The sequence below is a fragment of the Pelophylax lessonae genome (assembly GCF_965119305.1).
Source record: "Pelophylax lessonae genome assembly, chromosome: 9".
NCBI classification, from domain to species: domain Eukaryota; kingdom Metazoa; phylum Chordata; class Amphibia; order Anura; family Ranidae; genus Pelophylax; species Pelophylax lessonae.
The window spans coordinates 187862921-187889301 of NC_138776.1; the positions used below are offsets into that span (position 1 = coordinate 187862921).

General features: G+C 36.8%; 1 protein-coding gene across 1 annotated transcript; it reads left to right on the forward strand.

The window, feature by feature from the left end:
- The first annotated feature begins 699 nt into the window (after nt 1–699).
- LOC309563614 (pulmonary surfactant-associated protein D-like) lies at nt 700–25930 on the forward strand. The gene is made up of 5 exons (XM_082268120.1): nt 700–928; nt 3510–3730; nt 6852–6968; nt 9248–9331; nt 25429–25930. The coding sequence occupies exons 2-5, from the start codon at nt 3526–3528 to the stop codon at nt 25815–25817; spliced, it is 795 nt and encodes a 264-aa protein (XP_082124246.1). The 5' UTR covers nt 700–928; nt 3510–3525; the 3' UTR covers nt 25818–25930.
- The last annotated feature ends 451 nt before the right edge of the window (nt 25931–26381 follow it).

The following is a 26381-nucleotide window of genomic DNA, read 5'->3' on the forward strand; positions in this document are numbered from 1 at the left end:
GACCCGCCACTTAGAGTATGAGTATGGAGTACTGGTGATTGGTTTTAGCAGTTAGTAGCTCCTTGGTTAGTTTTAGTAGGACAGTTTCTGTGGAATGTTGTGGACAGAAGCCGGACTGAACGGGATCGAGAAAGTTGTTGTCAGTGAGGTAGCAACTCATACGGTCGCATGAATGCAGTAATTCATGCAAAAAGAGCCTCAACCAGGTATTAAGTGCATACTATACTGTACATGGACATACTTTTCACTAAGCCAACATTTCTGTATTAAAAATATTTTTTTATATTAGTCTTATGTAATATTCTAGTTTACTGAGATACTGAATTTTGGGTTTTCACTTGTTGTAAGCCATAATCATCAAAATTGAAAGAAAGAATTGCTTGAAATATATCACTCTGTGTGTAACGCAGATATCTATAATAATTGTAAATAAAAATATAGATGCTGAAATAAACTTTTAAGCTCTTGACACTAAAATCTAAATTCTTGCCACAATAAAAAAAGTATCCATAGTGAAAAACTCAATCTCTTAAAAACTGATTTTAAATGTTCAAATTGTTTTGAAAAAAAAAAAAAAAAAAACAAATCAGTTTGAACATAAGCCAAACCAAAGTACTAAAAGGCAAAGTTCAATTGCATAACTTTGTTTAAATTTGGATGTGCAAATATACATGGTTATAGGGAACAATTTCTTTTAGTTGCTAAAACATTGTAGTAATTAACCTTTTTTTTTTTACCCACCATTAAAACAAGTAGAATAAGGACAAGAGGAATGCTGCAAAATGCCTATCATTTATCGTGTAAAAAGTATGCCTAAAATTAAGAACTAAATAGTAGTTTATGAAAAAAAAAAAAAAAAAAAACTGAAAACATCTGGTGTAATGCTAAAGTAAAAGGACTCTATCTTGTCAACACATGCTGTTTCCTGGTAAGTACATGAGCAGTTTCTACAATATTTTGACTTCTGCAGGCTAGAAAGATACAATTATGTATTTTTTTTACTTATCAAAAAGCAAATATATAGAACAGAACATTATGTTAAATGTTGCGTAAGAGGTCCTGTTTAACAGTGCATGCTAGAGAGCTAAAAATAATCCTTCCTCAAATGATATTCAATTCCTTCTGAAATTATCCTATTTATAACAGTGGAAGGAAGCATTTATTATTATTTTTTTTCATAAAATTCGCAATTTTGAGAATACTTTGTAGTACAGAATTAATTCACTGCACAATATAGGCATTTATATATAGTAAGATATTATTGTGAACTTATAAAATGTAAAGCTTGTATATGACATTTTTTGATGATTGTTTTAAAACTGTCTCTTGAATTGATTTATTTATTTTATTTATTTTTATTTATTTTTATAACAGAAAGTTGTCATGTGTCTTTAGCAGTATGCATATTTGATTATATTATAATTATGCTTTTAAATCATTCAATTCGTAGATGTCTCAATGGCAAACTAAAGAGGAAACATAATGCAATTTGGTCAGTGATTTAGTTGATGTTTGCTCTGAGGTTTCAAAAGAGAGAGTAAAGAAAGTAGAGAAAGTAAACATATATATATATATATATATATATATTTAGCAGGCACAGAAAACTCTTATCTCATAAAGCCTCCAGCGGGTCTGAATCCCAGACAGCATGCAAATAAAAAACATGGTTCCAAACCACGCTTGGCCCTGAATCTCCCATTATCTGCACCATATTTTTTGTTAGGTAGGAGGTCCATTATAGGAATGAACCAATACTGAGGTAAGGGAGGTGAGAGGGACCTGGCATGACTTCAGGAACTAAAGTCAATACTTGCATAATAGACGTTCCAAAACTTAGAGCGGAACTTCACTCAATCAAAAAATATATATATTTTAACTCTTATGCTGCTAGAATTAGTAAATAGATAGGAAGGTATATCATTTGAACTTGTTTTAAACATTTGATTCACATTTCTTCAGTTACTTTCTAGACTACAGGTCTAGGCAAATTATGTCATACATCCAGTGGTGTATTTTGGTTGTAAAGGCCACACCCCTCCCTGTTTATGACCCACCCTGTCATCTGTAAACCACAGACTCCAACCACAGTCTATCAGTGCCCATCAGTGTAGCCTCATCAGTTCCCATAAGTTCAGCCTCATCAGTGGCCATCAGTGCAGCCTATTAGTGCCCATCAGTGCAGGTTATCAGTACCCACCATTGCCACCTCATTAGTGGCCAGCCTATCAGTGCAGCCCCATCAGTAAAGCTTATCAGTGCCACCACATGCCCATCAGTGCAGCCTCATCAGTGCCCATGAGTGCAGCATATCAGTGCAGCCTCATTAGTGCCCATCAGTGCAGGTTATCAGTACCCACCATTGCCACCTCATTAGTGGCCATCAGAGCAGCATATTAGTGCTCATCAGTGCAGCCTATCAGCACCTATCAGTGCAGCATATTAGAGCATATCAATGCCCATCAGTGCAGCATACCAGTGCTGCCTTATCAGTGCAGCCCAATCAGTGCAGCTTATAATTTCCACCTCATCAGTGGCCATTAGTGCAGCCTTATCAGTGCCCATTAGCACAGCCTTATGTCACAGGATTAGTAAGATTACTCCTTTCTTTTAAGATATTTGGACTTGTGTTTGCTGCCACTGATAGTAATCATAGGATTATTTCACTTATTTGTATAATGACTGGAAAGTCCATAGTCATTATACAAATAAGTGAAATAATCAGTGGCAGCAAACACAAGTCCAAATATCTTATACGATTGGAGTAATCTTACTAACCCAGTGACATATTGCGATAGCACATATGAGGTGAACAGGTCCAAAATATTATTGCCTTAATATACAATTAAACGTCTTAATTGTATATGATGCAATTCAATATGCATCCAGTGACCAGTATAAGAGACTGGGAGAGGTAACACCAAATTTAACATACCTGCTCCCCATTCACACCTGAGACCTTGTAACACTAATGAGTCACATGACACTGGGGAGGGAAAATGGCTAATTGGGCCCAATTTGGACTTTTCCACTTAGGGGTGTAGGGGTGTACTCACTTTTGTTGCCAGCATTTTAGACATTAATAGCTGTGTGTTGAGTTATTTTGAGGGGACAGGAAATTTGCACTGTTATACAAGCTGTACACTCACTACTTTACATTGTAGCAAAGTGTCATTTCTTCAGTGTTTTCACATTAGAAGATATAATAAAATATTTACAAAAATGTGAGGGGTGTACTCACTTTTGTGAGATACTGTATATATATATTATTATATAATATATAATATATTATTATATATATATGCATTATGAGTGTGAACCAGACCTGTCCAGTTTACCTTTTGGTAACTCAAAATAGGGCCAGTGTTATACTAAAAAAAAAAAAAAAAACTTATATATAAAAAGTTGCAAATGATTATTGCAAGTGTATGTTGGATGTACTTGTCCTTAAATCTACAAAACTCATTAAACGTAATAAACTCAGTCATAAGTAATTATGTATTTGTTTTTAGGGTGAAAGCTTGAACAATGTATATGGTAAGGATTTTAAATATTTTATTACTTGGGATCTCTATAAAGGCTTTTACCACCACATCAACTGATAATGGTAAATGTGAAGAATTTACCAATACTTGCGCAGTTATCTCATGCAGTTCGCAAAGGTCCGCTGGATTGCCTGGCAGAGATGGAAGAGATGGTAAAGAAGGACCAAAGGGGGAAAAGGGGGACAAAGGTAATGTTGATTCATAGTACATACGTTTCCAGAAGTCATGGATTTTACAAAAACACAGAAGAAAAATTACATGACTGACTGCACGCACGGTAAATAAGGTGTAGGAGGAGGAACAAATGAGATAAGCTACCCTAGTATGCACTCCAGCACAAACATCTCACTTCCACAGTATCCTTGTTACATACGAAGTTTGTATTTAATACAAAAAAAAAAAAAAAAGCCTTTAACCTAGAATTCAAACAGCAGCCTTCTCTTTCTGTATTACCCATATTTTTATTACGTATTTTTATTAAATCACTAAAGAAATTGAACATTTTAATGAAATAAATTGTGGCAATGTACAACTAATTTAACACATAATTTATGCAGAGGAAAATAGTAAACAGTAATATGTTTTTGAGCTGAGTGGACAATTAAAGTAAATATTCACACAAGTTATTGTAAGAAGATTCTCAACTCCCTCCTTTAGTTATAAATACAATAGAGTTTTAACCTTATACCACTTGAAGATCAGGCCTATTCTGACACTTTTTGTTTACATTAATAATCAGTATTTTCTTGATAGAACTCCCAAACATTATATATATATTTTTAGCAGAGGTCCTAGAGAAGAAAATGGTTGTCATTGCAATTTCTTATTTGCCCAGTGTTTTTTCAAACACAATTATTTGGGGAAAAATACATTTTAATTTTATATGGTAAAATATAAAAGATGATGTTACACTGAGTAAATAGATACTTAACATGTCACACTTTAAAATCGCGCACATTTGTGGAAAGGCGACAAACTATGATACTTAAAAATCTTCATAGGTGACGCTTTAAAAATGTTTACAGACTACCAGTTTGGAGTTACAAATAAGGGCTAGAGCTAGAATTATTGCTCTTGCTATAACATTCGCAGTAATGCACCACACGTGTGAACACCGTTTACATATGATGTGTGTGCGACCTACGTATGCATTCACCTCTGCGTGAGCACGTGGGGAACAGGGGTGCTTACATTTTTTTTTTTTTTTTAATTATTATTTTTTTTAAATACATTTTTAAACTGTCCCTTTATTTCTTTTTGCTTCTGCTGTCACAAAAAAAAAAACAAAAAAAAAACAAAATGTAAAAATCCCTTGTTATAAAAATAAAGCATGGCAGGTCCTCTTTATGGAGACATGTGGGCTCTCTTATCTACCTTTGAAAGCATGAGATAAAAACAAAAAAAAAAAAAAATAAATGATCTGATGCTTTCCAAATAATAACAAAAAGTGGCTCGGTTTACATTTGCCCTAACTGGTTGTGATAAAAAAATGCTTGTCACTTCTGATATCCTAGACCATAGAGATAATCAGAAAACCTTCAGGTCCTAGATCAGCTCTGTTGTAAGAAGCTGCAATCGTCAGATTGGATCCCAGGCTTCCCGGTGAGGTGGGTAAGCCCAGGAAACCATACAATTGTGCCGGAGAGTGGAGGGAGGGTGGTGACCCCTCTGGCTGCTTCTAAAAGCAACCCACTTCCTAATTAGCCACTCAGATCACTTTTAGCAGAAAGAATTGCTGGCTGAAAATATTAATACCTGGGTTTTGGCTGACAGCTGCAGCCATCGACCCAGTATAACCACTTATATTTTCATTATTGTGCGGAAAGTGGTTAATAATTGGAATTTTCTAACTGGTGCCAAATTTATAATCAGAAAAATACAATAATTTATATCATAAAATCATATTTATTTAAATATATATTAAAAAGATCACAATAAAAAAAGTACAGAATCCAATTTCATACATCAACACCTCCTAGCTCTGGCCTCATCAAACATCTGAATTCTACCTCTGAATAACAGAGTTTATTTGTTAGTTACTGTACATAGACCCAACTTCCCAACATGGTATGTTCCAGAAGCGCCAAACTCTAAGTGTTTCGTTGAATTTTCAACTTCATCAGGAGGAGTAAAGGGGGAAAAGGTGTCCAATCTACAAAATGTATAAAAATGTGTTACATGTCATGTATAAAATGTATAATATAAGTGAAAGTACATAATCACATCATAATGACAAAATCAAGTTCATTTTTTCATATCAACACTACCATACTATACAATACTAAATTCAAAAAGAAAATCTTTTCCAAACGGTGGGCACAAATAGCTGAAAAATATACAATATATAGTTAGGTTAATACCAAACATACTGAAAATTAGATTTAGGGTTTACATAAACTTCTCTTCTTGGTAATGAACTTCTCTTCTTGGTCACAGGAGCGCACTTAGTTGTGCTCTCCTGTGACCCAGAATGAGCCAACAGTGGGCTAAAGCCTACTCTTGGCTGACGTCACAGAGATGCTCCACGCTATGGAAGGATGCTGACAATAATGTCAGGATGCACCCAGATGCCTGACTAACAGCTGGCTCAGCCATTTGGTCAGCACCCCTTAGAGCCTGAGCCAGCCACTCCTGCTTCCTCCCCAGCCTGGAGATCCAGGAAGCATTGGAGGAGCCGAGCAGAGAGTGATGTCTGACAGCCACAACTCTCTGCTCTGGAAAGACTGAGTACTGAGCAGTTAGCTGTCAGTGATTGCTCAGTTCTGGGGGACAGCTGCAGTAGCACATGGATACTGCAGCAGGGAGGTGAGTATTTATCTTTGTTTTTAAATCCCACAATTCTCTTTTAAGATTTTTTTTTTTTTTTTTTTGGTTAAGAATGGGAAAACCACAACCATAACACAACCCCTCCAATAAACATGTTATTATGCTTGGGAAAAAAAATCTACATATGCCCAGTGGGTTGTCCAAAAGCAGTGGATATTAGTGATCATCACAGCATCAAGTTCAGGTTGGATATTACTTATGCTCATGCAGGACATTTTTCTTTGCGATTATTTTTAGTACTTATTTCATGTCAAAGTAATCACATTTGTAGGTAAAAACTCATGTTTTGAAGTTGATTAAATTAAAACAATAGGATGATGATATTTTACTAAGGCAGTATTTACTTTTCAGTATTCCGGGCTGTACCTTGGGAATTCAGAAAATTACTAAACTTTCAGCTACATTTGACATTGCATTAATTACTGTATATCTATACCATTTTAACAGTCATAGATACATTTTTTTGTGTATTCCCTCACAAAGGACAACAAGGATCTCGGGGCAGTCAGGGACCTCCAGGGAAGATTGGCCCACCAGGAGCAAAGGGTGACAAAGGTTCTATTGGACAAAAAGGAGAACAAGGTGTAAGTGCAACATCAGGTAAGATAATAACGTGGAAGGATCAGTTTATCCTATGTAATATTTCATCTATTAACAGTGTTTATCAAATAAATTCTCTTTATGGTGACCGATGAAATAACCGGCTCTTAAAGTCACTTCATGTACAGTATGTTTTATGGTTTACACTATATGCAATAACTCAAAAATCAGTTTGAGGTTTTAAAGGATGTATAATTTTAAAGTAAACCTTTTCTTTCCACAAGTATAAAAAATGTGAGTACCTTCATAATGCATGCATCCATCAGCTGTAGCAAAAACACTCCTTTCCATAAAGCATACAGTCCAAGCATGCTAAACAGTGTTGTTGCTGATAAGCATATATTGACTTTCTCAAAAGTCAGCTGCTGCAGGAAGCTAGCATCTCCATTTGGACTTCATTAGGGGTACGGTTTGGATTTGCAACAACAACAATTATGCAGTAAATTTGCCAGATGTGATAACAAATAAATAAATGTGACCCCCCCCCCCCCCAAAAAAAAAAATCACAGTGACAGGCAGGTCAGGTGAATTACATTTTTGGGGTGACAAACCTAACTATCCCCAAAGGACGCAAATTAAGTATCCTAAACTGCAAGGATATCCATATCAGGTTCATGCAGTCAACTTTTCCAGTGAATCCATCTATGTTTACCGGTGGCTCACAGTGTGATTCTCAAAATTTGGAAGACCTCAGTTGAACCAACCATTGCAACTATTAAGAAAGAGCTAAACATTCTGATGTATAAAGTAAAATTAGATACCACAGTGCAGAAGTGTAGGCCCACTAAGTGCTTCTTTGTCAGAAATAATGCTTTTAATGGAAACTAGAATGTCTACCTAAGAGGTATCTTTGATCATGACGTATTTCAAATACACAAAAGGGTATACCAAGGCAGACCTTAGTAGTTCCTCTGGTAGACTGAAAATCTTTTTAGGACATTATGTACTAAACTAAAAAAACAGCTAAGCAATTACCCAAAAAAAGCAATGACAAGCCTAAAATGAAATGCAGAGGTGCCACACATGATGACAATAGAGGGAAAGCAGGTCCTGCAAGACAAACAAATTCAGCCAAAGCAAGTAAGAGCAAGAGCAAGAGGTACAGTAGTTCTGCATTTGGGCCTGTCCCCCTTCATACAAAATTGCCCTGCTGCTGGACATTTTCTACCAAACCCTCCCTTTTTTATCTTTTTAAATGGTGCAGTTGGTTGTTACCAAGCTATTTCTGCTGATCGAAGCAAGAGTACTACTGCTGTGAAAACACTTGTTGCTGCTAAAGTCACTTGAAAAAAAAAAAGCCTTGTTAATGTATATGATTCAACTAAAGGTGGATTGGGATGCTGATGAAAAAAATGGAATTCCACAGCCAAAAATATGTTGCCAGTACACTGCTGCTGAAAATCATGATGTTCCATGTCACCACATATAGCTCTAAGGCATTACATAAACCTGCGTTTTAAAGAATTATTGTATTTTCTGTGTCGGGCACTACACAATATTGGCTGGCTATGAGTCACTATTTCTCACAAAAATTTGCCTCCCATTGACTTCAATAGGGTTTCAATAGGGTTTGCAGCAGAAATTACAGATTGCAATTTTTATGTGCATTTCTCACTCCCTTGGTGAACTGAACCTTGGTGGATTCACTCATCCCAAGACTTCATACCTGAGCATTAGGGATGAGTGAACCTGCCCGGGTTTGATTTGTGAGGAGATTTGTTGAATTCTGTGTAATGGTCAAAAGTTGAACCCTAATAAGGTCTATGCAAAATTCTGACAATTTCAAGGCTAATGGGGAAGATATTATAAAAGAAAAAGGGTATATGGAGTTGGGAGACATTTAACAAAGTAGATCCTCCTTTTAATGCGACTGCGAGTTCCATATGGAAAAACAGCAATCCTTTAAATTACATGCTAGGAAGTGTCCTAATGCTGTATGTGTTGTTACAGAACAGTAAGACAAATGGCTGCTGGGAATCCAGCCTTTTATAGTAGGGGCTGGCACAAAGCAAAGCCCCTGTGATTGGCCCTTTTAAGTCAGCTGACCTAAGTTTAAAGTCCATAAGTAGTTGATTGCTATGGTGAGGTACAAGTTAGGTAGGTCCATGATTAAGTTGGTGCATAAACTGGGTGGGTCTGCGAACCTTGAACGTGTTGGGTTTGCCTCAAACCCATGTCAGACCTGAACTAATCCCTATTGAACATGTATCAAGCTTAAACCTCTGAATGGTAGCTGTAAATGCATTTTTCCAGTTATTAATGTTGGCTTCTCTAATTAGAGGTTGATATTGTCAAGGACCAGTTGAAAGTATTTGAAAGAGAACTACATCTGCTTCAAGCAAGCCTTAATAAATATAATAAAAGTAAGTAATACTTATCTAGTGATATATCAAAGTTTAAAGTTTGTAAGAGCAATGAGCAATTTACTTACTGAATATTTTTTCTCTTGATCTAAGAAGCAGGAAGATCAATCCTTACTTTCCAGTGCACCAATCCAATACCAAAATCTCCAATGCTGGCACCAAGTTATGCCTACAAAGTCAGTAAAATAATATTGATGGGAGCACCTAGTGCTGTGTTACCAAGCAAATAAATCTCAGACTTTAGTTCATGTATCCACTGCAGCAAAAGCCAACCAATGCTCAAAGTAAATTCAATTGGAAGATATAGATTTCAGATCAACAAAAAAACATGATGGTGTGGCCATCCCAAAAAATGTACACAGAAAATGTAATGGGTGGCAGGGACTTTATGGGGCCCCATATCAAAAACAATTGATGCAAACTTTAACAAAGCTGTATTATTCCCAAGTTAAAACACAAAATTGTTTACACAGGCTATAGATTATTGTACCTGACATTGATAGTGTTCCTAAAGTTATATATCCATAAAAGGCACAAAAAGCAGCAAATTAATCTTAAACACTGCAGCTATAATACCATTACATCTAATGAGGACAACAGGTGCAACTCAAAAAATGAGAAAGTCATCAAAAAGTTAATTTATTTCAGTAATTCAATTCAAAAAGTGCAACTCCTGTATTTTATATAGATGCTTTTCACAGAGAGATACTGTATATTTTAAGCATTTCTTTATTTTATTGTTGATGATTATGGCTTGCAGCTAGTAAAACCCCAAAATTCAGTATCTCAGAAAACTAGAATATTATATAAGAACAATAAAAAAAAGTATTTTCCTGGTAGATAAAAATAATTTCCTGGTAGAGGGCTGCGCTGACTTTGGACTTGATAAAACACAGTGGATCAACACCAGCAGATGACATGGTTCCCCAAATCATCACTGACTGTAGAAACTTCACACTGGACCTCTTACAACTTGGATTCTGTGCCTCTCCACTCTTCCCCCAGACTCTGGCACCTCGATTTCCAAACAAAATGCAACATTTTCCACAGTCTGTGATGGTTTGGTGAGCCATGTCATCTGCTGGTGTTGGTCCACTGTGTTTTATCAAGTCCAAAGTCAGTGCAGCCCTCTACCAGGAAATTCTAGAGCACTTCATGCTTCCCTCTGCTGACCAGCTTTATGGAGATGCTGATTTCATTTTACAGCTGGACTTGGCACCTGCCAACACTGCCAAAAGTGGTTTAATGATCATGGTATCACTGTGCTTGATTGGCCAGCAAACTCGCCTGACCTAAACCTCATAGAGAATCTGTGGGGTATTGTCAAAAGCAAGTTGAGAGACACTAGACCCAACAATGCAGATGAGCTGAAGGCCACTATCAAAGCAACCTGGGCTTTCATAACATCTCAGCAGTGCCACAGGCTGATCGCCTCCATACCATGCCATTGATGCAGTAACTCATGCAAAAGAAGCCCTGATCAAGTATTGAGTGTATACTATACTGTACATGGACATACTTTTTAGCAAGCCAACATTTCTGTATTAAAAATACTTTTTTTATTGGTCTTACGCAATATTTTAATTTTTTAAGATATTGAATTTTGGGTTTTCACTAGCTGTAAGCCATACTCATGAAAATTAAAAGAAAGAAGTGCTTGAAATATATCACTCTGTGTGTAACACATCTATATAAAATATACAAGTTTCACTTTTTGAATAGAATTACTGAAATAAATTAACTTTTTGATGATATTCTACTTTTATGAGATGCACCTGTATATCATGCCTACATGCCTCATGAATTTTGAGACTGCTCCTCCTCAGGGCCAATCCGATGGACCTTCATGATGAATATAAAGGGATGTAATGAGAAACAGATATGCTGCCTAACACACATACGTATACCCATATAACAATGTGGTAAAAGGGACTACTTCACACTCAGTAAATGCTCAAACTGGGTCTAGGTGGAAAGGAGGAAGGCCATCATGCAGCCGTAGAGATCCCAGAGGTCCTGAAAAAAACATAAAAAAAATAATATAAAAGAAATAGGGGTGATGGCGCTGCCTATATAATTTAGATATAATAAAAAGCTGTGCTATAAAGTGCCTTAAACTAAAAGCAATAATGTGTAATATTCAAACAATAATATATTTCATAAAAACTTCAATTAAGTGCAAGTGCAAGGTATAAAAGTGCCTGCAGAAAGATTAGAAAGTGACTGGTGCAATGATGTATGAGCAATAAATAATATTTAACATGCAATGTTAATGTGCTAAAAAATATATAATGTGCTAAAAAGTATAAAATATAATACTATATAAAGTGAGCTGTTCCACTAATACCACGTGTTGGTATGGGGAATAAAAAAGTGCCAACAGAGCAACAATAGAAAAAAGTTATTATTTTAAAAAATACAGCTTGCAATGTCCAATAAGAAAGATCCAGTAGAAAAGTCTATTTCATGTGCGGTGACTTCAAAAGCAATAAAAGTGACAACACTCGGAACAAACCGACACTCAGGTGGAAAAGTGACCCCGTGGTGGGTGGTAAGGTGCTGGGATTCCTTTGATAAAATTGCACACTTACCAGAGACACCCACCCCACACAGGGGTATAGAGCGGGTGTGTTTATGGGTCTGGCAACCTAGCGGTATCCTCCTATCCCTGGGTGGAGGGCGTGTGCCGAGGATCAGGCTGGTCCTGGTATGGATGTACCCTAGGATGGTCCCCTGTGTGCCTTCCTGCCTAGGTATATTCCGAGGGATCCACTCAGCTCCACTCCCGATATTTAAACCAGAAAATAAATGGTGGACATAGTGTAATTCCGCGATATGCTTTATTGAGCAGAAATTTGAAAAGGTACTCACATTAAACAGGAAAAAAACGAGCGTGACTGTATTGTCCGAGCGCTTGCGATCCAAGCCTCGTTCCCATATAGGTTTACCGGAAATGACTTGACACGCTGTACGCGTTTCGTAGCTTGTACGTCATCAGCAGCGTCAAGTCACGTCCGGCAAGCTTCCCTTAAATATGTATGCGGTAACCAGGCAACCATGATAGAGCTTCCTGATTTGTTGTGCAGTCCGGGCGGACTACGTAAACATGGCGCCTGCTAGAATGAAAAAACTATGTATAAAGCAGAGATGACTCCGTCCGAATATATTAAAAAAACTCTTAGCGAGGCGATATATATAAAAATCAGTGTAAAATGGTTCCTGGTCATGCATATACATATTTCCGGAAAAGTAATATACATTCGGTATTCGAATACATAAGAAAGTTTATATATAAACATCAATACATGTCGATAAAAGTAACTGTTAATAAAATATAAAATATAAAGAAATAAGAAATAAAAAATAAAAAATGTAAAAATATATATATAGGAAGAAGATGAATGTAAAGAATATAAAAAATGTGAAAATATTAAAACGGGGGGGGGGGGGAAGTGTAGAAGACGGGTATATGTAGTTTTAAACTGTGTTTACGATGGGGAAATTAATTGGGAGACATCTAGTGGACATGGGCAGAACTACACGAAATAATGTCAATAAATAAATATATTGAATTCACATGATTTTAGAAATATATTAAATATTTTAAAAAGAATATTAAAATGTATTAAAATGTTTAACTAAGAGGCGGATAGGAACTGTATGGGGGTAAAAGTGTTGCAAATATCTAGTGTTAAATCTAATAAATGTAATAATCATATGTGGAATTTATTTCCATATGGCACGCATAATTTAAATGAAGTTACACTAGGACGTCTCACATGTATGTGTCATGTCCCAATATGTCACAAATGTTAACTAGATCTAAAAAGTATTGAATAATCCCAAGTTGCACAGATAAAAATGAATACTAAAAATTAGAAATAAAACAATTTAAATCGATATCTAAATTTAGGCCTTTAGGCTGTAGTGTATGTAATCTATAGATCCATAAAGTTTCATTTTTGGAGATCTTTCTTGTTTTGTTGTCTCCTCGCCAATGTGCGGATATACAATCGATGCCACAGAAAGTGAGGCCTCTAGGGTCCTTATTATGCTTCTCCGCAAAATGCCTAGACAGGCTGTGCTTAGGAAAACCTAGACGGATATTTTTAATATGCTCTCTAATTCTGACACATAACGGTCTGGTGGTCCTACCCACATATTGTAAACGGCAGGGACATTCCACCAAATATGTAACATGGTCTGTCTGGCAAGTAATAAGTTTATTAATATTGAAATTTTCCCCTGTTGTTCTCGATTTAAATTGTAATATTTTCCTCGGTTGTTTTGGGTTAGTCTTACAGGCCAAACATCTTTTGCACCTAATGAACCCCTTAAGGTCTTTGAACATCTTCACTGGTTTAGGTGGATCCACCACGTTGTGCACTAATTGATTTCGTAGTGAAGGTGCCTTTCTGTATATAAACGCAGGTTTATTGGGTAGCAATTTGGAAAGGGTCCTGTCGGATTTAAGTATAGGCCAGTATCTCTTGATGATGCGTTCAGTCTCTCTGAAATTTTTATGGAATCCTGTAATGAAAGCCATTTCTCCTCTCTTGTTTGTACGATTCTTTTTGTTTAGCAAATCGTCCCTATTCATTTTGGATATTATTTCTCTAGTTTTGTATAATTTCTCTTTGTCGTATCCTTTTTCTACAAATCTGTCCAATAGGATTTCTGATTGTGTTAAAAAATCTTCGTGTTTATCACAATTCCGTCTCATTCTTATGAACTGGCCTTTAGGTATATTCCCTTTCCAATTGGGATGATGGCAACTATTAATAGGTATATATCCGTTTCTGTCTGTGCTCTTAAAAAAAGTTCTACTTTTTAAAACATGTTCCTCCTTAAAAATTTGCAAATCTAAAAAATTGATCGATTCTTGGTTCCAATTGCCGGTGAACTTTATTCCAAAAGGATTATTATTAAGTATTGCAAAAAATTCTTTTAAAGTGTCTTCAGTGCCATTCCAAATAATTACAATATCATCTATGTAGCGTTTGTAAAAAACCAACTCTGGAATATGTCGCCCATAGACACACGTTTCCTCTAGTAAGTCCATGAGTAAATTAGCAACACTCGGTGCATATTTGGCTCCCATAGCCACACCTTTTGTTTGCAGATAGTATTCTTTATTATGCCAAAAGAAATTATGTGACATTGCCAATTCTAATCCCTCAATAATATATTCTATCTGTGTTTGTTTTAATTTACTATGTTGATGTAATGCCTTTTTTACTGCCCGTAGGCCATCTGATTGGGTGATGCTTGTATATAGCGAATTCGCATCTATAGTGGCTAGGAAGCACTGGTCTGTGATGGGAATGGATTTTAAATCCTTAATAAGTTCGGAGCTATCTTTAAGATAGGATCTACCTTTTTTGACTATTGGTTGTAGATAAGTGTCTATGTATTCACCCAGTCTTGAGAACAGTGAATCTATGCCACTTACTATAGGTCTACCGGGTGGCTTCTGTGCGTTTTTGTGGATCTTAGGTAAATAATATACCACTGGTATCTTATTCGATTCAGATATTAAATATTCTCCTTCTTTTTTATTGAGTATTCCTAGTTCCTTCCCCTTTTTCACGTAGTCTTTAAGTTTCTTTTTATATGTTTTGGTAGGGTTGCTTTTAAGCTTTTTATATGTATCAGGTATACTAAGAAGGTGGCTCATTTCGGCTTCATAATCAGATTTGTTCAAAATGACCAGGCCACTGCAATGGATCTATTTGGATATGTCACTAACAGAGAGATTAACATAGAAGATATTTTTAATCAAGAAACAGTTGCCAATAGACATGACATGGAAGGTTTATTTAAACAACTTAAACATGCATTAGAAAAACAGCTCAGAGTATGGTGGGACATATCCATCCTTAGAATGTATATTAAAGAAAAAATCACTCCTAGGAGACTGAGATGGGATGTGAATCCCAATGATGGGTTAGATGATGCCTTATTGGCAGATGAGTGGTATGTCTTTTTTAATAGGTGCGAGACAGAACTTCTGACACTTATTATTAAAAGGAGACAAGTGAAATTACGGAATATAGAAACGAATATCACCAATTTAAAAACCGCACTAACACCATACGCAGAGCTTAACGAATATAAGAATAAGGAGAAAGAATTACATTCCTACATCAATAAGTATAATACAGCATTGCAGTTAAAGAAACAGAAAAAATTTAGCAGAGACGTTAACGATTACAAAAAACACAAAGTATATAAATGGCAATCAAGAGAGGTGGAAGAAATGGAAATTCCCGCCACACCCACTATCCCATCGTCAATGGAGTCATCAATAGATGATGGAGAATTTGAGGAGGAACCAGAAACACCTGTTTCTGTTACACCTCAAGTCGTCTCTTTCAGACCTAACAGAGAACATAGAGAATTGCAATCCACTCCACCCCAGAATAGATTTGATCTACCCAGGAATTTAAGGAGACCAGATACTAGATCCTCTCCCTCTCAAGGACCCAGGTCTAGACCTTCTATTCTTAATACACCAAACTCAAGGTTCCAGATTCCTACATACAATAGGTATTCCCCTTTGGAAAGAAGAGAATCCTTCACACCCAATAGGGAAGGCAGAACACAATATCAAGAACCTAGAAGTTTTTTTCGGGGGGGTCCCCGCCCAAGACCCCCACCATATGGCTTCCAACAAACTCAAAGATGGCCAAGACCACAAGGAAGGCAAGGCTGGGGAGGCCCCCAAAGGTTCAACAACTGGAACACTTTCCACCCCAGGAATCGAAGACCGGTCCCACCCAGAGGAGAAGGAGGATACCAAGGGACATGGAGAGGTCAACAACAAACAGGATACTTGAGACCACAATACCAGAACCAATACTGGGAAAACGAAGACGTACACGAGGGAAGAGAGGAGGCCAGAAGAAAAAGAAGACGCGAATTTTAGGACAGGGCATTTTTAATCTGACTGATGTTGTTTTTACCTCAGATGAACTTTTTATCTTAGATCTTGGTCTTAAATATGCCCCAAATAAAGAAGTGGATCCATTTGAAGTTTTTATAGATTTGCACAAGTTTTTAAGAAAACTCAAAATAAAGAAGCATTTTAGCCTGAAAGGTTCCACGCAAACATCAGTCAATTCTAAATTTGAGCATTCAGGGTTACGGAATAAATCTCTCTTTAACCCTAAAGTACCGGGAGCAGAATGCATTAGTGCGTTTAAACAAATGGTAGAGGCGGATCTACGTAAGATAAAAACCAATCCAAGAAAATACAACTACATCCAACACACCATAAAGAAATTAGAGAAAAAGAAAAACATAGTCATCAGGCCCGCAGACAAGGGAGGTGGCCTGGTCATTTTGAACAAATCTGATTATGAAGCCGAAATGAGCCACCTTCTTAGTATACCTGATACATATAAAAAGCTTAAAAGCAACCCTACCAAAACATATAAAAAGAAACTTAAAGACTACGTGAAAAAGGGGAAGGAACTAGGAATACTCAATAAAAAAGAAGGAGAATATTTAATATCTGAATCGAATAAGATACCAGTGGTATATTATTTACCTAAGATCCACAAAAACGCACAGAAGCCACCCGGTAGACCTATAGTAAGTGGCATAGATTCACTGTTCTCAAGACTGGGTGAATACATAGACACTAATCTACAACCAATAGTCAAAAAAGGTAGATCCTATCTTAAAGATAGCTCCGAACTTATTAAGGATTTAAAATCCATTCCCATCACAGACCAGTGCTTCCTAGCCACTATAGATGCGAATTCGCTATATACAAGCATCACCCAATCAGATGGCCTACGGGCAGTAAAAAAGGCATTACATCAACATAGTAAATTAAAACAAACACAGATAGAATATATTATTGAGGGATTAGAATTGGCAATGTCACATAATTTCTTTTGGCATAATAAAGAATACTATCTGCAAACAAAAGGTGTGGCTATGGGAGCCAAATATGCACCGAGTGTTGCTAATTTACTCATGGACTTACTAGAGGAAACGTGTGTCTATGGGCGACATATTCCAGAGTTGGTTTTTTACAAACGCTACATAGATGATATTGTAATTATTTGGAATGGCACTGAAGACACTTTAAAAGAATTTTTTGCAATACTTAATAATAATCCTTTTGGAATAAAGTTCACCGGCAATTGGAACCAAGAATCGATCAATTTTTTAGATTTGCAAATTTTTAAGGAGGAACATGTTTTAAAAAGTAGAACTTTTTTTAAGAGCACAGACAGAAACGGATATATACCTATTAATAGTTGCCATCATCCCAATTGGAAAGGGAATATACCTAAAGGCCAGTTCATAAGAATGAGACGGAATTGTGATAAACACGAAGATTTTTTAACACAATCAGAAATCCTATTGGACAGATTTGTAGAAAAAGGATACGACAAAGAGAAATTATACAAAACTAGAGAAATAATATCCAAAATGAATAGGGACGATTTGCTAAACAAAAAGAATCGTACAAACAAGAGAGGAGAAATGGCTTTCATTACAGGATTCCATAAAAATTTCAGAGAGACTGAACGCATCATCAAGAGATACTGGCCTATACTTAAATCCGACAGGACCCTTTCCAAATTGCTACCCAATAAACCTGCGTTTATATACAGAAAGGCACCTTCACTACGAAATCAATTAGTGCACAACGTGGTGGATCCACCTAAACCAGTGAAGATGTTCAAAGACCTTAAGGGGTTCATTAGGTGCAAAAGATGTTTGGCCTGTAAGACTAACCCAAAACAACCGAGGAAAATATTACAATTTAAATCGAGAACAACAGGGGAAAATTTCAATATTAATAAACTTATTACTTGCCAGACAGACCATGTTACATATTTGGTGGAATGTCCCTGCCGTTTACAATATGTGGGTAGGACCACCAGACCGTTATGTGTCAGAATTAGAGAGCATATTAAAAATATCCGTCTAGGTTTTCCTAAGCACAGCCTGTCTAGGCATTTTGCGGAGAAGCATAATAAGGACCCTAGAGGCCTCACTTTCTGTGGCATCGATTGTATATCCGCACATTGGCGAGGAGACAACAAAACAAGAAAGATCTCCAAAAATGAAACTTTATGGATCTATAGATTACATACACTACAGCCTAAAGGCCTAAATTTAGATATCGATTTAAATTGTTTTATTTCTAATTTTTAGTATTCATTTTTATCTGTGCAACTTGGGATTATTCAATACTTTTTAGATCTAGTTAACATTTGTGACATATTGGGACATGACACATACATGTGAGACGTCCTAGTGTAACTTCATTTAAATTATGCGTGCCATATGGAAATAAATTCCACATATGATTATTACATTTATTAGATTTAACACTAGATATTTGCAACACTTTTACCCCCATACAGTTCCTATCCGCCTCTTAGTTAAACATTTTAATACATTTTAATATTCTTTTTAAAATATTTAATATATTTCTAAAATCATGTGAATTCAATATATTTATTTATTGACATTATTTCGTGTAGTTCTGCCCATGTCCACTAGATGTCTCCCAATTAATTTCCCCATCGTAAACACAGTTTAAAACTACATATACCCGTCTTCTACACTTCCCCCCCCCCGTTTTAATATTTTCACATTTTTTATATTCTTTACATTCATCTTCTTCCTATATATATATTTTTACATTTTTTATTTTTTATTTCTTATTTCTTTATATTTTATATTTTATTAACAGTTACTTTTATCGACATGTATTGATGTTTATATATAAACTTTCTTATGTATTCGAATACCGAATGTATATTACTTTTCCGGAAATATGTATATGCATGACCAGGAACCATTTTACACTGATTTTTATATATATCGCCTCGCTAAGAGTTTTTTTAATATATTCGGACGGAGTCATCTCTGCTTTATACATAGTTTTTTCATTCTAGCATGCGCCATGTTTACGTAGTCCGCCCGGACTGCACAACAAATCAGGAAGCTCTATCATGGTTGCCTGGTTACCGCATACATATTTAAGGGAAGCTTGCCGGACGTGACTTGACGCTGCTGATGACGTACAAGCTACGAAACGCGTACAGCGTGTCAAGTCATTTCCGGTAAACCTATATGGGAACGAGGCTTGGATCGCAAGCGCTCGGACAATACAGTCACGCTCGTTTTTTTCCTGTTTAATGTGAGTACCTTTTCAAATTTCTGCTCAATAAAGCATATCGCGGAATTACACTATGTCCACCATTTATTTTCTGGTTTAAATATCGGGAGTGGAGCTGAGTGGATCCCTCGGAATATACCTAGGCAGGAAGGCACACAGGGGACCATCCTAGGGTACATCCATACCAGGACCAGCCTGATCCTCGGCACACGCCCTCCACCCAGGGATAGGAGGATACCGCTAGGTTGCCAGACCCATAAACACACCCGCTCTATACCCCTGTGTGGGGTGGGTGTCTCTGGTAAGTGTGCAATTTTATCAAAGGAATCCCAGCACCTTACCACCCACCACGGGGTCACTTTTCCACCTGAGTGTCGGTTTGTTCCGAGTGTTGTCACTTTTATTGCTTTTGAAGTCACCGCACATGAAATAGACTTTTCTACTGGATCTTTCTTATTGGACATTGCAAGCTGTATTTTTTTAAAATAATAACTTTTTTCTATTGTTGCTCTGTTGGCACTTTTTTATTCCCCATACCAACACGTGGTATTAGTGGAACAGCTCACTTTATATAGTATTATATTTTATACTTTTTAGCACATTATATATTTTTTAGCACATTAACATTGCATGTTAAATATTATTTATTGCTCATACATCATTGCACCAGTCACTTTCTAATCTTTCTGCAGGCACTTTTATACCTTGCACTTGCACTTAATTGAAGTTTTTATAAAATATATTATTGTTTGAATATTACACATTATTGCTTTTAGCTTAAGGCACTTTACAGCACAGCTTTTTATTATATCTAAATTATATAGGCAGCGCCATCACCCCTATTCCTTTTATATCCAGTGCATAGTCTCCGGACTATCATCCAGGGAGGCTGCAGCCTATTTTTAGATATATATATATATATATTTTATATTTCATACATTTACTACATATTTTTTATTTATTTATTTATACACACATTTTTTTCACTTAATTATTCACTTATCTATCCACTTAATCCATAGCGCGGAAGTTCTCATTTTTCTTATAAAAAAAATAATACTAACAAAAAAAAAAGTTGTATTTTACCAATAGAGATGAACAGTGAACCCCTCAGAGAGAAAGTACCATAAAAGTATGCTGGTTGGACAACACAGAAGCCTCCACCGAACACCCAAATATGTGGCTGCTTACCAGAATGTGTAGATCCCCATAACAGAGATCCACACCAGCTCCAATGATAATAATTGCGTAATAATCAACAGCGTGGATGGTATCCTTTCTCCTTAAACCAGCTTCCTCTCCAGGTGTGTCAAATAAATAGATCCTCCTAAGTTTCCACACTTCCCGAGGTGTACCAGTACCGCCCCTCATAAGTTGTCACACTAGGGCAGATACCACTTAGCCAACGGTGGTGTAACCCCTAGATTATAATATTCCTCAAAGGAAAGCCTTCGAAGAGAGGAATAAAGGGAGAACAACTCCTTAAGGGATAGTTGCCTTTTTCGAACAGCTTATCATTAGCCAAAAAGGATGATTCAGTGCTATTGTGTCCAACCAGGCAGCAAAGAAGTTCTAGTTATGTCAGACGCCCGATTCCAAAGTCATTTTTTTGATTAATGAACTTTTCTGGTACATTTGGTTTTGTATATTGAGCAGAATGAGTTTTGGGGTGTAATTCTAAGTATGCTTATGCTATGTGGGAGAAATGCCATATTAGATTGCCAACTTTGTGTTAAAAATACACTTTTTTTTTCAGCATTTAAAAAAAAAAAAAAGTCCTTTAAAGACTTACCATGCCTGTTCAAAAATACCTTGGGGTGTTTACTTTCCAAAATGTGGTCATTTTGGGAGCATTTCCACTGTCTTGGTTCTCCAGGGCTTCCAAAAATGTGAATGGTAGTCAGAAAATTAAATGTGTAATTTATGCCCCTTGAAAGCCTTAGCCCCTGTTCACATTGGCGTGATATGTCATGCCATTTGACAGGTCAAATCACATGGCAATTGGCAGCCTATTGCCTGCAATGGCACTGTTCAAATCGGTTCGATGCTGACTTTGCAGCATGGGGTCCCCCCAAAATCTGCGCCCCCTACCCCAAAGCACCTTGTCCTCATGGTGATGGGGATAAGGGCCTCTTCCCGACAACCCTGGGCTGTGGTTGTCGGGGTATGCGGGTGGGGAGCTTATTGGAATCTGAAAGCCCCCTTTAACAAGGGAGCCCCCAGATCCCGCCCCCCCTATATGAATAGGTATTGGGTACATTGTACTCTACCCATTCTCCCAAAAAAGTATAAAAAATAAGAAACACAGGAAACCGTTTTTCACATGGCCTCACATGTTGTCAGAAGGGGTGGTGCCACCGGTGATGTAGCTGGGTGGCCCCTTTCCTTTCCTTTATACGAGCTGTCAAAGTGAAGAAAGAGCCATCGGCCGGAGGCCTCCCAGGAGGTGGAAACGGTTTCTTTTTTGTCTATTTTTCAGGTCCAGCAGGCATCGTGATTGACGATGGATTTAAATCGAAGGACACTTTTTTTTATGGGGGGGGGCAGGATCTGGGGGCCCCCTTGTTAAAGGGGGCTTCCAGATTCAATAAGCCCCCCACCCACAGACCCCGACAACTACAGCTCAAGGTTATCGGGAAGAGGCCCTTGTCCCCATCAACATGGGGACAAGGTGCCCATGCTGAGGGCATGTGGCCCAGTATAGTTCAGGAGGGGGCGCTCACTCGCCAGGCTGAATGTTCAGATAGGGGACTTGTATGGACTGAAGGGGGGGACCCCATGCTGTTTTTTTTCTTCATTTTTTATTAGCCGGGAATTGTAACTGCAAATCCTTTTAAACGTGATTATTTTCTTTAGAAATTTTATTTTTGCTGTAGCATTTTCTGTATATGCTACAAATGTACCACTTTAAAAGCACATTAGGGGGACCCCCCAGGCACTCTATTTAAAGGAACTTTTCATTTTTATTGTTGCACTTTATGCATCATTTAAAATCACTGCTCCTGAAAAAACAATAGTTTAAAAATAAAAAATAAATGTTTTATTGATAAATGTCCCCAGGGCAGTAACCAGACCCTCATACCCCTTTTATGACCATTTACTTGCATATAAGCCTTTATTTTTACTGCTTGGCTCCCATAGACTTTAATGGGGTTCTCTGTTCAGATTAGAATATATCCCCTGTTCGGGAGTTCTGTTGCGAACCAAACAGGGAGGTGTTCAGCCCATACCTGGTGGCTAGGCTGTAAAAAAACATCTCAGACATGTGGTATCCCCATACTCATGAGGCATAACAGAATGTGTTTTGGGGTGTAATTCTAATTATGCCTATGCTGTGTGTGAGAAATAACTTAAAATGGGAACTCTTAAAAAAATGTTTATTTAATTTCCTTATTTTCAAAAAAATTATTACAAAAAAATCTTAACTTCCAAAAACTCACCATCCCTCTTAGTAAATACCTTGGACTGTGCTTTCCAAAAAGGGTAATTTGAGGTGAATTTGCACTGTCTTGGCATGTTAGGGCCTCAAGAAATGAGATAGGCCATCAGTACATCATATTGATCGATTTTCAAATACATATACTATAGTTTGTAGACTCTTTAACCTTTGCACAGAGAAACTTTTATACACTTATTAGGTTATTTTTTACAAAAGAAATGTAACAGAATACATTTTGGCCTAAATTTATGATGAAAGATTGTGTAAAATACAGAAATCTGTGTCAATAGATGGATAAAAAATAAATAAAATTATGGGAAAATGAGCTTCACTTACTAGTGACCAAAAAGGTGTTTGCGTATAATTTCAATTGTAATCGCGCTATGTGACTCTATACATGAAATAAAAACTTTCACAAATAATTTATCCTAACTAATAAAAATGAATGTATCAAGCTAAATCGTCATAAAAAAATAAATAATTAAACTTCAAAATAATTCATATAGTCCATGTCAAGAATTGTAAATACTGTACATATAAAGTGCAGTCCTTATACCCGGTGAATACACTGGTACCCAAATTAAACCTGTCCCAAACAATGATGTCCAAAAACTTTCTGGTGATCACCATATCACCAGATGTCCCTTCTTGAGCACACACTGTACTCGCCAACTTGGGAATTAAAGTGTTACTAAACCCAGGACCCTGCATTCACTATATCTGGTCTTCTACAGTACACAGAAGATAGAAATGCAATTATTTTAGTAAATATAAACTGTTAAATATCTTTTCTCATCAGCAGTATATAGCAGTCTTGTGACTTCTATCAGTGTCTAGGTGAGACTTGTAGGATGAGTTTTCACTAGACTATGAGGCTGCAGAACCCCTGACCCTCTGTCTGGACAGTGCTGATCGGCCATGTGCTGATCACACATGCACCCTCCCAAAGAAAAAAAAAAAAAAACCTTCTAGCAATACACACCAAACTGAGCATGTGCAGCTTGCCTCCAAGGCTCTGTTCTATCGGTAGATGGTTTGGGGACCATGGAAGAAGGGGAGGATCAGAGAAGACAGAATCAAACAGCTTTTTTACACAATGCGCAGGATGAAACCCTTAGGTTTCACAGTGAGTATAACAAGCATGCTTTACTGCATATACAGACTGATTTTACTGGTGTGAGTTTAGTAACATTTTAATCACCAAATGAAACCCACTAACAAGCACAATATCCTTTTATCTATTCCCCATTCCAATAGTTCTCTAATTGAATGGAAAATCCTCTCTAGCTCGTATAATCCTCTCTAGTACATAAAGAGTAAAAAGGCTCTTCATTCATTTACAGCCCTTGTGTTCATCTCCAAAATATACAAGATGGAAGTTTGCTCATCCACTGGTACCCTTTGCTTTTATGCAGACATAAAGGGGAGAAGAGAGGTGTCCATAGTGTGAAAAAGCTTATGTTTTGTTTCAAAAATACAAGTATTACACTTCCAGTCTTGGAGTGTCAACCCGACACTTTCACACTTGTGCGACTTGTCCTGCAACTCAGAACTGCAAAGTCGAATGATAAGTCGTACTTATCAGAGACATACTTATCAAGACGTATGCTTTCCAATGAGTATCCTTCATATCTGTGCGACTTCAAGTTGCAACGACTACAAAGTAGTCCCTACACTACTTTGGGCCGGTTTTAATGTGTTTTGAGGTCCATAGACATAGGCATTGCTTCAAGTCAAAATCGTGGGAAAATCGAGTCAAAATCATGGTATATTTGCGGCAAAAAATCCCAGCAAAATTGTGGTAAAGTCACACAACTTTTAGGTCGCATAAGTTTGAAAGGGGCCTTAGGTATACATTCTCTCTTTCAAAGCTCTACCGTGACATCGACCCACAAGTGGACAGGCTGTGTGGGGTGACATCACTATCCAAACCAAACCTTACAAGTTTCAACATCAAACCGTCATTGGAGGTAGTAATGATGGCTTGATGCTGAAGCACATAAGCTGTGGTTTGAATGGTGATCTACTTTATTTTCCAAATTTTTAAGACACTTTCTCTCACTTACTGTTCCATCCATAGGACAACAAGTGAAGGGAAGTTCTCCACATAGGACAGGGATACTTTATAAAAAAGTCTGGCAAAAGCTTTAACTATTCTCTACTCTATCCAAAATGAAGAAAAACATATAGCTTTAGATGGTCTCTAATATTGTTTTTGGAAGACAAGCGCAGCTCTTTCCATTTCTTAATTATATACGATATGTTATACAGTACACTAACAAATAATCTAACATATAAATACAGCAAAATACAATCAACCCATTTACACTGACATGTAAAGTTTTCTATCCGTATTTAGCCTCTTTTATCTGAAGCTTTACTTCATCTACCAATAGTAACAGAGGCCAGCAGAAAAAAAAAATCTGTATTTCCCCTATATGCCACCTCTATTAAATCAATATACTAGTAACTAGGCCATAATCTGTTTTGCTTAAAATCTTTCAGTTCTGCTCTTCCATGGCGGTAAACAAGCTGGTGAGAAAGTCTTTGTGACCAATGGTCTTGAAGAAAATTTTGAAAATGCCCAGAAGACATGTAAAGAAGCTGGAGGTCACTTGGCTACGCCAAGAAACGCAGTAGAAAATAGTGCTGCTCAAGAGATTCTTCACAGTAAGGGAGAGACAACAATCAAAGCTTTCCTGGGTATATCAGATTTACAGGTTGAAGGGGTATTCAAGTATCTGACAGGAGAGAAAATGGCATTTACTAACTGGAACTTAGGGGAGCCAAATAACAGCAAAGATAATGAAGACTGTGTAGAGATCCAGGACAATGGGAAATGGAATGACATTCCATGCAATTTACTGCGACTAGTTATCTGTGAATTTCAATAGAACTACTTTAAACCATGGCAGAAGAATACATTCTATGAAGGGATGCTTAAAAAATGTTTGCTATATGTTTATCTTCTAAAGTATGTGTATGAATAAAATAAAAATAATAAAAATATTAGAAGCATGTTCTTCCTTGAAAATTAATGCATTGACACAATCCTTTTTATGTGTTTGAAAGTATGAAATCTCAAAAATCAATCAGCATAGAATAGTGTAATAAAAATTAGAGTCACAATAGTATCTATCCTGACACTGTAAAGCAGTACAATTTCCAAAAGCGTGGTATAATTAACTGTATCTACAGTATTACAGCCTACCTACTACAGATGCCCTATCTAATCACTGACCAATTGGCTAAAACATTTTCTGCAGGTATTGGGGCCTTTGGGATTACAAATGCTACCAGTTGGGAGTGAGCACTCCTATGAGTAATTCAAGGTATATGATCATGGAGCAATCCTTCTTCAGCAGGTCCTCTTTTGCAGACAGCAACAATAACAGTCAAATAAACATTTCAAAGTGGCCAATAGGTCTCTCATCACTCTTGTACTAGGATGAAGGCCT